Source organism: Talpa occidentalis, unplaced genomic scaffold, assembly GCF_014898055.3.
Source record: "Talpa occidentalis isolate TD23 unplaced genomic scaffold, MPIMG_talOcc4v2.1 talOcc4.11, whole genome shotgun sequence".
Classification (NCBI taxonomy): Eukaryota; Metazoa; Chordata; class Mammalia; order Eulipotyphla; family Talpidae; genus Talpa; species Talpa occidentalis.
In genome coordinates this window covers 23,248,620-23,262,385 of record NW_023601104.1, presented here as the reverse complement: position 1 = coordinate 23,262,385, position 13,766 = coordinate 23,248,620, and the positions used below count along the sequence as shown (strand labels likewise).

Here is a 13,766-nt window from a genome sequence, read left to right as displayed (position 1 = left end):
CAGGAGGAAGTTATTGAGAGCCTTAGATGGTTATCTTAAGCAGGATACTGTGCAATAGAAAATGCAGTAGCTTCCCTGCTGCACTTAGCTTAGTTGTGACTGATGAAGTAGGTAATGATAACTAGAGCACATCCTTGATCTGCAGGGTGTTTTGGTCTTGATCAGCAGGGTATTTTACTTGGATGAAGAGGAGGGTGGTGCATAGAGTCCCTATACCCTGTTGTGAAAAAGGGCTCTTTTTATATAGCTTTCAATGACTGCTGACTTAGGTTGATTTGTAGATCTAAGCAGTCTACTGAAGCACAGTCTTTCTGCTTATTTATTTATTTATTTATTTATTTATTTATTTATTTATACATACATACATACAAGCACTGGGTACAGTCAGAAGAGGGGGAGGGTGAGAGAGTTCACCAGAGTCAGAATGGAGAGCAGAGCAGGCAGACTGACAAAGTACATGGCTGAGGGGAGCAGCGGGCGCAGCAGGAGAGGTCTGCGCCCCATGTGGGACCCTTGCCTGGTGGCCGGGGATGGAACTGGCGCTGCAGAGGTTGCGGGCAGCTCCACAGCCCAGCACTCAACCGCTGCACCGCCAGGGAGGCCCGGCTTTCTACTTATTAATACTACATTTGTGTTAACAAATATTTTAGAATTTAAAAGATATTTTAGAATTCTAAAAATTTGATTTACCCCAAATATCAAAATTTGATATTTGAACTGTTTGCTCTGAATCAGTGTCTGCAGTAGATCTTGGTATCACTGGGAGCTCTGAGCTAAACCTTCAAAACAGCTTTATTTAAATGAATTAATTTTCTTTTTTAAAGATGTCAACTGTTTTTCTTTAGGAATTTGCTTGCTTTGAAAACACAAATGTCAACACAACTAATTCATGCATTACATCATATTTGGAAGTTTCTAGAAAATATTTGGATGTTGTGGATTGAATACCAAAATATTTTGTTCATAAATCCAAAGTTTCATAATTTAACATTCTCACGACAATTTTCTTTTTAGCTGAAATAATAAGAAATCTACATTTTCTTTCAGTCCAAGGCAATTATTTATATACCTTTACTAAATAGATATGTTTACAGTAGGGTTGGAAGGATCCTTAGGAATCATAAAAGTGATCATTTTCAACTACATAATGCTTGCATTTTTCATGTTTTTCATTGGTGATTTGTCATAACTAGAGTTCAGCTCACCTCTTCACATTTTAATTGATAATTGTTTTGTTCTTATATTGAGATGAAATCTCCCTGTAATTTTGTTTTTAGTGGAGGTAAATTGTGTGTGACTGAAATCTTTGGCCTTTGGAGCATTTGGGCAAGGTACTTAGCGCTACAATTTAATTTCCACAGCTTTGTCATAGGGTCTTTAGAGGATTCACCAACATAATGTATGTATTTTATTAATAGTAGCTAATGGTAATTATTATAAATAATAACTTGTAATAATTTATAATAACATAGTAATATAGAATGATTTAAGTAGTTATGTTTTAGCTCAACACTAGGAATGAAATTCTCTAATTTACTCATAAAAAGTAAATTTTACTAGGATTGTTAATTTTATTATTACCTTTTGAGCCACAAAGTCAAGTTATCCTCTTTGTTTCTTATTCATCAAAAACTTTAAATTTAATCTGTGAACAGTTTTTATTTCTAACTCCTTTCCCCATAGTTTCATGTTTCCTAGATTAAATATCTTTAGTCCTTTGACCTACACAAAGCTCGTTTTAAATTCCTCATAGTAGACATATGTTGGTTTTGATGCCCCACATCCATTCACCCTTACCTTGGTAACAGATGTCTTCATTTTTCTTTGAGGAACCATACTTTCCTCCAGTTTTCATCTCACAGAAATTTGTTTGGCTCTCTACCTTTGGTACAAGGGGAACATGTGATAGTACTAAACCTATCACATCATTCCTTAGCATAGTGACTGGATTAAGAAAGTGCTTATAACTTTAACCAATTCACTCATCTCCAGTCTGAGCTGGTCCTCTTATCATTGCCCTGGACTTGAATCTAGGAGGTGTTAAATTGTAACTACTACAGTCATTCCCAGTGAGAGACCCTTCCTGAGAATAGAATCACCATAGAGGAAGTAAAGCCATGAAATGGATAAAATCAAGGTTTGCATATTATTGTTTGAATTGTGCATGTACTTTTTTCTCTATATGAACCAATAAATTCCTTTTACATAAGCCAGTAAAAGTACCCCCAGTTTAAGGGGGCCTCAATTAAGGTAGAGTAAAAGCCACCATACCTTTGATTTTAAACACAAATTCTATTATTTTGACACTATCATAAATTTGATTATAAAGTTCCTGTTTAAAAATCCCTTCACTGAATTTACGTTTGCCTTTGGATCAACACAAAACTCAACTTGGCCTCCAAGTTGCTACATTGACTCTTGTGTTACCTCCTACCATATACCCCTTTGCTTCTTTTTTTCTTTTTAAAGATTTATTTATTTTTATACAAGAATTGGGGTACAGGCCAGAGATGCGGTGGTGGGGGGCAGTGAGAAGATTCACCAGAGACAGTGGGGAACAGAACAGCAGACAGACCGAAGTACACTGGTGAGGGGAGCAGCGGGCAAGACAGGAGCGGTCTGTCCCACCATGTGGGTCTCTCCCTGGCCGGCCGGGAATCAAACTCATGCTGCAGTGGTTGCAGATTGCTTCATAGGTTGCATCTTAACCCCTGCGCCACCAGGGAGGCCCCCTTCTTTTCTAGTTTTGATTTCTTTTCAGTTCTTTAGATTTGTTGTGGATCTAAACATAGATCCAAAGATCTAAGCATAGATCTTTAGCATATGCTGTTCTCTTTTGCTTGGAATGTTGCCTCTCTTGTTTGCCTTGTTAACTCCAACCATTCTTCGTATAACAACTTAGTCATGATTTTCTTAGAGAAGCCAGTTTTGGTTATGCTAACTAGACCTACTTTTCTTACTCTCTGCGTTTTAAAATGCTGGGTCCTTTATAGCAGTTGTCATTTTATGTCTCTCTGCATGAATGTGTTTCTAAACTGTAAACTTCATGAGTACAAGACTTGTGTCCTAATTTTTGGTTATCATTGTATTCGTGCCTGGCATAATTTCTAGCACAAAATACATGCTTCATAAATACACTTTCAAAATGAATGCCCTGACTCATTGAATCTCTAATAACTAAAACTTATAAGCAGTACATCTTCAATTTGTATTTTTATAAAATTTTTGGAAAGCAAATACAAAATTATTTTATCCTAGATTTTACCATTCTATCTTATTGAGATCTCTTGAGACTCTCATTTTTTATTTAACATGTGTTATACTAGTTACTTATCTTCAAATTTAATCTGTACACTCGCTATAGACTTATCCAAAACATTGCTATAAATGCTGCCCTTTGTTAAGACATAGAAGGCATTGGAATGCCCTTCTTATCCCTGAACCGTAAGCCTATCAGTATTTTCAATTATTGATTTTATCTATTGCATCACATGCCAAGCTCTAATGAGCTGGGTTGGGGGTAGGGCAGGAGAGGATATAGAGATTCCTACTGTTTTACTCCATATATTTTTGTATGTGTGAATTATTTGCAATGAATATGTTTTATTTTTTTATTTATTTTTAAAGATTTATTCATTTATTCATTCATTCATTCATTTATTTATTTATTTATTATTTATTTATCTATCTATACAAGCACTGGGTAAAGTCAGAAGCATGGGAGGGTGAGAGAATTCACCAGAGCCAGAGCGGGGAGCAGAGCAGGCAGAAGGACCGAAGTACACTGCTGAGGGGAGCAGCGGGCGGCAGGAGAGGTCTGCGCGCCATGTGGGACCCTCCTTCAGTGGCCGAGGAGCAACCGGAGATCGAACCGGTGCTGCAGAGGCCGCGGGCAGCTTCGCTCGCAACCCACTGTTCAACCTCTGCACCACCCGGGAGGCCCTGAATATGTTTTATTTTTTAAAAAGCAATAAATGAAAACATCTTTCCCTTAAGGGGTAGTGTTTATGTTACTTCCATGGTCAGAAATTTTCAGCATGATGTGATACTTTTTTCCCCCCTCAAATTCCAAAATTATCAACTCAGCCTTTTTGGTTAGTAGACTTTTATGAGAATTTAATTACTAAAAATTGATCTACCATATAACCCAGTGATTCTGCTACTAAGATACTACCCAGAGGACACAAAACCATTAATTTTAAAGGAAACCCGCACTCCTGTGTTTGCTGCAGCACTATTTACAATAGCTAAGATATGGAAACAACTTAAATGCCCAAAAACAGATGCATGGATCAAGATAAGCTATATATACACAATGGAATACCATTCAGCAATTAATAAAAAATAAACTCATGCCATTCACAGCAACATGGATGACGCTTCAAGGGTTTATGCTCAGTGAAATAAGTCAGAAGGAAAAAAAAAATGCTGCGTGGTTTTCACTCACAGGAAGAGTACAGAGAAACTGAACAAGAAAAAAAAAAAAGACAAAACTTGCAGGCAAAACAGATCTGAGGCATACAACAGGGGAGAGGGAGAGAGGGGTAATACCAGGGGAGGGAAGAGCACAAGGGACTATGGTGACAGTTTACAGGTGATGGGGTAGTGGGAGATTTATGAGGACTACCCCTGATGGGAGAAAACTAATATTGTATAAAAATGAACAGCAATGTAAGAAAATAAAATTAAAAATTTAAAAAATAGACTTGTATTAGACATTTTTAAACTTTCTAAAGATTTTATTTTTTTCCCTATATTTTTATCTTTATTTTTTAATTTTTAATTAAAAAAAATTTTTTTACATCCCTGTTCATTTTTTAACAATATTTGCTTCCTCCCAACCCCTCAGGTGTAGTCCCCATAGAATTTCCTTCACCAATGCACCTGTGCACCATCACCTTCATCCCTTGTGCTCCTCCCTCCCTCCCTCTGATCCCTTTCCCTCCTCCTCCCCTGCAGGATGTCTCTGATTTATAATTGTCTGTTTTTGCTTTGTTGTGTATTGTATCATTACTATTTTTTTTTTAAGATTTATTTATTTATACAAGCACTGGGTATAGTCAGAAGCACGGGAGAGTGGGAGAATTCACCAGAGCCAGAGCGGGGAGCAGAGCAGGTAGAGTGATGAAGTACACTACTGAGGGGAGCAGTGGGCGTAGCAGGAGAGGTCTGTGCGCCATGTGGGACCCTTGCCCAGTGGCCAGGGATTGAACTGGTGCTGCAGAGGCTGCAGGCAGCTTTGCAACCCAGCACTCAACCGCTTCACCACCGGGGAGGCCCTCGTTACTATTTTTTTTACAGTGATGTCTTATTTGGGTCTCCTATATTCCTGCTATAAGTTAAACTATCCGTTATTTTTCTTTTTCCTTCTGGCTTATTTCACTGAGCATAATTCCTTCTACTTCATGTTGCGAGTGGCATGAGTTTATCTTTTTTGATTGCTGAATAATATTCCATTATGTATATACACCACATCATCTTGATTCAGTCATCTATTTTTGGGCATTTGGGTTGTTTCCAGGTTTTACCTATTGTAAATAATGCTGCAATAAACATAGGGGTACAGGTGTTCTTTGGAATCACTGTTTTTGTGTCCTTTGGGTAGATCCCTAGGAGTGGAATTGCCAGGTCATGTGGTAGCTCCATTTTTAGTAGACTGAGGAACCTCTAGACAGCTTTCCATAGTGGTTGGACCAGTTTGCACTCCCACCAGCGATGTAGGAGAGTTCCTTTTTCACTACATCCCTGCCAACATTTGTTGTTGCTAGTTTTTTTGATATGTGCCATTCTTACTGGTGTAAGGTGGTATCTCACTGTGGTTTTGATTTGCATTTCCCTGATGATAAGGGATGTTGAACATTTTTTCATGTGCCTGTTGGCCATTTGCATTTCCTCTTTGGTGAAATGTCTTCCCCCCACCCCCCGAAATGTCTTTTAAGTTCTTCTGCCTGTATGAGAATTTGATGCCCCAAGTGTGCACAAAATTTTGCACATTATTTCTGTGGCTCCTCCGGCATCTTATCAAGAACCTGCTCTAGTACTCTTGATTTTTATTACTATAGCTACCATACCCTGTTTTGGTGTTAATTATATATTTATCATAACCCTCCACATCCTGTGCCCCATTGAGGATTTGTGCCTTGCGTTAGATAGAAAAATGAGTATATGTGTTACTTTTAAAAGTACTAATTATTTTTATTATGAAGTATTTTTATTGCCTCTAGAAAACCCAGGTTGAGCTCCCTATCTTGGAGAATTATTTGGTCTATAGGGGAGAGGTAAAAATCTTTTTTTCTTTATCTTAGGTTAAATGCCTGGGACCTGCAAATTAAAAGGGGAAAGACAGATTAATGGAAGAACAGATAGAAAAATTTTATTTAATATTAATATTTAAATACTTATGTACATGGAGGTCTTTATAGGAAAAAAATGAAGACTTAAGGAGGTGGTTGGTTAGACCAGGCTTACCAAAGTGTGTTAAATTTGTGAAATGGCAAGACAAGTGAAAGGGAGTTTGGCTCGTTATAAATGTTAAATTGAGGGAAGGTAAGTAAATGGAAGATAAGGATTATTTTATTAAGGTTTGTGTACATCCATCTTGGTGCTGACTCTGGCTGCAATAATAATGGTAGTTTTTCTCCTTGGTACTGGACAGGAAGGAGGACCTTCACAGCAGAGCTCTTTCTGGGTTTTCTGTTTTTAATTGTCTTCAACTGAAAGAAATCCTTAAGTCAAAGTGGGTTAATTTGGGGTGATATTTTCTGATCCCTTTCAGGTTTTAAGGAATCAAACTGGATTTCTTCTAATTTTAGAATTAAAATGGTAATTCTTTGATTATCTACCTTCAGAGAATGAATTTTTTTTTCCCCCTCTAAGGTAGGAAGCAAACAGGAGAAACTGGCCTTTACTTCTTGAGCATAAATCTTGCATATCCTAGTTTTGATCTCTTTTGTTGGACACTCCTTTCAAGACTGATTCCAACTCTTCCCGTTTTTCTTTTTTTTCTTTTTTTAATTTTTTGCCCAAATGAACATAACTTCAAGATTTTATTGTCTTCATAATAAAAAATGAAGCTTTCAACTGAATTACTTCGCCCTTTCTCCTCTTACCTCCTCCCACTTCAAAATGCTTGGATCTCTTAACAGCCAATTTTCTCTTAGATCTGCAGTTGGACTCAGTGCACCGAAGTCTCCACAATCTTCTTCGTAGTTTTAGTCTTTCTCAGAAAATTGGCTTAATCTGTCCACCATAGCCTCTCTGCTTCATATCATATCGCTGCTTTTCCTGGACATATAGAATCCTTGTCCTGTACGGTGTGTCATTTCCTGGGACTGATCATTCTTGAATGAATATGTATTTTTAAAAATGATGTGAAATTTTTGGCTTACTTAAAAAAATAAAACAGGCCTCCCTGGTGGCTCAAGGGGTGAAGCACAGCATTGTGAGGCAACCTGCAGCCTCTGCAGCACAAGTTCAATCCCCTGCTGGCTAGGAAGCTACCCACATGGCGCAGCAGACCTCTCCTTCCTTGCCCGCTGCTTCCCTTGACAGTGTGTTTCAGTCAGTCTGCTTGATCTGCTCACCACTCTGTATCTGGTGAATCCTCTCACCCCCTGTATCTCTGGCCTGTAGCCTGGCTCTTGTATGCATAAATTAATAAATCTTTTAAAAAAATAAAATCAATTGGTATTCTCCTTTTTAAAGAAAATTTCTTTTTTTGGAGTGACCATTTTCAGAAGGCAGTATTCTATTATACTTAAAATAAAAATTGGAATCTTTTGGGCCTCCCTGGTGGCGCAAGGGGTTAAGCGCAGCACTATGAAGCAATCTGCAGCCTCTGCAGCATGAGTTCCATCCCTGGCTGGCCAGGGAGCTGCCCACATGGTGAAGCAGACCTCTCCTGTCTTGCCCGCTGCTCCCCTCAGCAGTGTATTTCAGTCAGTCTGTTCCTCACTCTGTCTCTGGTGAGTCCTCTCACCCCCTGCATCTCTGGCCTGTACCCCAGCTCTTGTATGCATAAATAAATAAATCTTTTTAAAAAAAATTGGAATCTTTCAGAAATTGGGTGAAATTTGATATATCTCCTAGAGTTTGTATGAGTCCCCAGTATTTTGTTTACAGTGTTTTAGTTGCTAGTGATCAGGTATTTCTAATAGTGCAGTTTGTGTGGTTGGAATGTGCCCTTTTCAAGAGTTAGTCTGTGGTAGTTAATACTAACTGGATTGATTCTAAAAATGATAGATAATTTAGTTTTGTAAAAATAAAACAATAGGCATAAAAGAAGTATTAACTGAAATGTAATCAGCTTAATGTTTGTAAATAAACATTTTAATAAGTTAATTTCTTTATAAAATTTCTTATTTAAATACCCAAATTTTATGAAATCAAATTTTATTTATGGGTCTCTCTTTATGGGTTAATTGCCTACCATGTCAACTTTTCTGTTGTGTGATTGGTCTTATAATGCCAAAGTAGTCATCATTCTCTGTTTATCTTTCTTTCTGAAGGATAATAAAGTAATAGAAAATAGGAGTCTTAAAAATGGCTCCTTCACAAATTGAATATGTTCTTCATATATTGAACATTAAGTTAAAAATATTTTTCTAGTGCCCCTTCAGATTAGTGGGAAATTCTTGAGGGATCACAAAACCAGTGTTGAAATATTATACTGTTCCTCATCATAGAGAATCCACTTTGAAGCCTTTTAGTTCTATACATTTGGGATTAGAATTATAAAATTATACACCTCAATTTCAGTATGCTATTAGTGGCAAAGACTAAAGAATTGTTTGGAAAATGAAATGAAATAGAGCATAAACCAAAGTTTTAAAGTCATGATTTAACTGCTTGATTTCTTGGGAAATTTGTGAGAGGAAAAAAGTGACATATCAAATTTTAAGACAATAGACAGAATTATTACATGTTTACTATTTCTTAACACTAGCATGTTAATCTTACATTAAAATTTTAAGTTAGTGGAACTTTATATGCTACAATAACTTTGAATATAAATTTTCACTATTGAAAATAATTATATTAATTTCTTGTTTTGTATTTTCCTTTTACTGTTAGTTTGATCATGTGATTTTGGTGTTACCATCTCTTGGTTGGGCATACAACTCCCAATTGAAATATTTTTGTGTTGATAGTTTTTATAGTGTAGTTTCTTGGATTATTTCATTGTATAGCTAATTTATGAGGTCCAAAAGATTCACCATATTCCTCACAATCTACTTAACACCTACTCATTTAAAATAGGATTTTTTTTTAGAAATTAGAAAACAGGGATGCATGTATAATAATGTCTTAATAGAAATGGTATGATTAATTTTTCAACAGTATTTTAAAATTAGATACTTGCTTTATTCTTTGAGATTAGTCGTATATGATATTAATGAATGAATGAATCTGCTTTAATGATATTGATGAATGTTATATGTGTTTTAGCTACTTTGTGGTTTTTTTTTTAATGAAAGTATGGCAGGATAGATTTGACACTCACATTCAAGGAGGTGTATTTATAACAATAAAATTTCATCATCAAATACTATAATGAATATATTATATAACAAAATGAATTCTAAATGCTCAGCTCATAACTTATAAATTCCAATATAATAACATTGTGATCAGTTCTTCCAGTTTCTTAAAATGGCATTTAACTCAGTGTTAGTATTTATCAAGTGGTTTCCACATAGCAGGCAATGAGCTATGTGCTTGTGTATTTTCTCACTTAATCTTTTTTATAACCCTCTAAAATAAGTATATATATGTGGTAAAGTAGGGCATAGAGGTTTACTAACTTACTAAGGTTCTGATAGAGCTAGCAAGTGGTTGAGTTAAAATTTGAACCTGACATTCATTACCGAGTTTTGCTGTTTATAGTTAATAAATGTTTATAAAGTATATAGTTGAATCAAACCTTAGGGATCATTCAGAGTCTAATAGATCTTAGGGATCACTCTAAGAATCTGAGATCCAGAATTGTCAGTTGACTTGATTGAAAATTGTAGCAGTGCTGAAACTATGACTTGGTTTTTCTCATGCTGACTCTCCATGTGGTTTGCAGAATTGCTTGAGTGTAGACAGAGAGTGAATAGGATTATATTGAATACCGAGTACAACTATGCTATAGAATGTGCTCAGTACTAGATCAAATGTGTTATTTAGTACTCATATCAGGTGATATCTATCAATTATTAAAAGTGAGTTTTCCAAACAATTAAGAATTTCCCACATTTCCATTGATTAAAATATTTTGTAGAAAGACTCTACCCCCCCAAGATACAGTTTAATTTTAAATATATAAAAGCTGAAACAACAAAAGTAAAATAGCAATTACTATTATTTATAAGATTTTTGGTAAGTTGGTATCTTGAAATTAAATTTTTAACCCATAAAAATAAGTATATTAAGCTTAAGAATGAAATGTCTGTCTTAGTCGATTGTTGAAGTAGATGGAGTGTTCTCTTTTTCTGGCCATTTTGGAACCTTATCTGAGCTGCAGAAAATGGAGATCTTTTGGAGGTTGTTGATCTCCACTATCTATCTATGCTGGATTCCTCACTTAAATGGCAACGGATTTAATCATTCTCAGAATTCAATCCCTTAACATCAAAATTCTGAAGTGGGAACTTGAGGGGTTTTATGGCGATTGTTTTGGCATACTTCGAGACTAACGTGCCAAAATAATCTCTTAAAACTTTTTGTTTGTTTATTGGCCAGAATAAAATATGATAATAATACTTTAGATCAGTATTATCTGATACATATGTTTGTAGCTGCACTGTATGATATAGTACTTATCAGCCACATGTGACTTTGTGCATTTGAAATGTGGCTAATGACACTGAAGAAATGGATTTTAAATTTTATTTACTTTTAATTAATTTAAACTTAGTCAATTGTGGCTATTGGCTACCATATTACAGTGTAACTTTGGACTGAACTGATGGTTCTAAATGCATCTGAGACTCTCCAACATTTTGGTATGTTTACAAGTGTATAGCAGTTAAGTTCCTAAGTGGCTGCCATGGTCCTCAGTCTTTTGATGTAGATTATCTTAAAGTCATCGCTGTATTCATAGGTAGTGGCTATCTTAGCATAGGTCATTAATTCGTTGAATATTTTTAAGTTGAATACTAATTTTAGAGTTTTGCTAAGAGATATTTAAATAATCACAGCAAAAATATTTAATATGACTCTTAGGAAGTGTAATTGTGACTCTTAAAAAATTCCGAATTCTTGGCACTGGTTATTCCTAAATAATGAGCCACAATTGTCATTTATTTGTAGCACTGATTTTACTTTAGGAAAAAGCTACAGCTGTTCAAACAACTGAATTACAGAGAAATAAACAGTAAAACCTCAGAACTGGGTTAGTAAAACACAGGATTCACTGGGTTCTCTTTGTGATAGTTCAAAAGTATCATAGTAGCTTCTGAAGTTGAAATAATTTTTTTCCCTAATTCATTTCAAATAATTTGAAAACTAAAAGCAGGAAAACTTACTCTTTTGTCAGTCTGAGAATGAAGAGGAATGTGAAGATTGAATTAGCTGTGTATCTGAATATTTCAGGTTTCTGAAATCTAATTTTTAACCTTTTTTGCTTTATGACTAAAGCAATTTTTAGAACTTGGTATATTTTATAAAATGTATGCTATTGTGTGTTTGAGAACCCAAGGCACTATTTGCTGTTTTAAATAATTTTAAAAATTTTAATATTTATTATAATAGAATTTAACTTTCAAATCCCCAAAACTACAGATGTACTAGATACTAAATTTCTGAAGGCAAGAACTATGACTTATTCATCTTCCCCCCCCTAGAATTTAGCACTGTATTACAATGAGTGGTATTTTTTAATTATGATAAAATATACTAATTTTCTTTTCATTTTAAGTTAGTTGATAAAATAATAGAAAAATATAATTTGAAATTTGTGTTTTCTTACAGAAATCATTTTCAAAATTTAATTTTGAGGTGTGAAAAATAGGTAACAGTTAAAGAATAAGGCTACTTAGTTGAAAGTTCAAATTTACTAAAATAGTATGTGAGGCGATTACTCATTTTTACAAAAGGATGCTTTAAAAAATTATTTGTAATTTAATAATCCAGACTTTTTCAAGTAGGCAAATGCTTAATTCACAATTTTACTTAATAAATTTGTGTTCATTTAGGAAAGGAACAATTATGTAATGTGTTTTATCAAATATATCAAACTTAAAAATTGAGCTTTTTATAAGAAAAAAGATTAAATATGTGTACATTTAGGGTAATGAAACCTATACTAATAACTAGGTGTCTTTATTTTATAGGAAGGAAAACTGAGGTATAACTTGCTGCTTTGTCTGGAGTCACATGGTGAGTTGAGTTTGAAGATCAAAATTAGATCTAAGAATTTTTGGATCCCAAGTTTCGTGTTTCAATATTTGGCAATACTTACAGTGACTCATAAAATTGATTGATATCATGTGTCAGTACTTAGGTGACAATTTAAAGAAAGTCAACTCTGCAACTTGATGGGCCACAACCCTTTTCAGCCAAAAAGTAAGTGTTGTTGCCATGATACTAGTGTATGTGGCTTTTGTACTGATAATTGCTTCAGGAGAAGGGAAGAGAGGAGGTAGGCACATTTTCTTAAAGACAAAAACACTTAAAAATTTTAAAATAACAAATGTTCCCATAAAAACAAGTAATGCAAATGAAAAACAATGAATAAAGTAGAAATGAGATTTTTTTTCCTCTCTATGCCTACTGAATAGCTATTGTTAGACTGATAGGCATAATCATATATTTCTTCTATGTATATACAAAAAATAAATTATTTTTAAAAAGTTCATAAAGCTGTTAATATGTCTTTAAAATAATTTTTTTCAACAACATGTCCTGGATATATTGACAATGGCAGAGCCCTGTTACAAAGAATAAGGAACTTTGTCTTCTCTATTAATTTGCTAATACTGCTATAGCAAAGTACCACAGGCTTAAGCAACAGGAAATTTATTTTTTCATAATTCTGAACGCTAGAAGTCTGAGATCAAAGTGTTGGCAGAACTCCTTATTAGGGCCACAGGAGAAGGATCTGTTCCAGTCCTTTCCCCTGGGCTTCTGTATGGACATCTGCTCCCTGTATCTTCAGATGGTTTTCCCTCCGTGCATGTGTCTGAGTCCTGATATCTTCTTTTAAGGACAGCAGTCATTTTGGAATGTCACCCACCCTAGTAACCTCATTTTAGCTTAATTACTTCTTTAAAGACCCTGTCTCCAAATATAGTCACATTTTGAGGTACTTGTAGTGAGGACTTCAGCAATTTGAGGGAAACACACTTCAACTCATAGCTTAAACCAACTGGAAATGAATGGTACCTTTATCATCAGCATACAGTGAGTCTGCCTACTTTTTAAAAATTAGGCATTACCTGATTTACCTGCTTTCCTTTCTCATAGATTATTATATACTATGTGTCTACTGCTTATCTAATGTGGAAAATATACTCTTAATGAGTTCAGTTTGACTTTAGATATATAATATTTTTAATCATTTGACTTGAACTTTAATTGGCAAAACAGTACAATTTAGAAAAGAAAGGGATCAGTTTATAATGTTCATGACATTAGGGAAATGGGAAAACATTTTTTTTTGGTCGGTTCAATTACTAAAATTTTAAACATTGAAACAGGAAATGGTTATAACATGCTTTTATATGAGGAAAAATTTTTTTTGATTTATAAAACAGTGGCACCTAATCTGTTAAGGTATTTCT

General features: G+C 34.8%; 1 protein-coding gene across 7 annotated transcripts in view; it reads left to right on the top strand.

The window, feature by feature from the left end:
* The window catches only part of ZNF280D (zinc finger protein 280D), a 111,927-nt gene that overhangs the window by 10,670 nt on the left and 87,491 nt on the right, over window positions 1-13,766 (top strand). For 4 of the 7 annotated variants that reach the window (XM_054701764.1, XM_054701754.1, XM_037502554.2 and 1 more), the window contains exons 1-2: window positions 12,327-12,363; window positions 12,481-12,549. The exons of 1 other annotated variant lie outside the window; for it this stretch is intronic. In XM_054701764.1, the coding sequence (XP_054557739.1) occupies window positions 12,522-12,549 (28 nt within the window). In that variant the 5' untranslated portion in view covers window positions 12,327-12,363; window positions 12,481-12,521. Of the gene's footprint in view, window positions 1-12,317; window positions 12,364-12,480; window positions 12,550-13,766 lie in introns of those variants that run through there. 2 more of the 7 variants (XM_054701758.1, XM_037502553.2) reach the window with 2 other exon arrangements.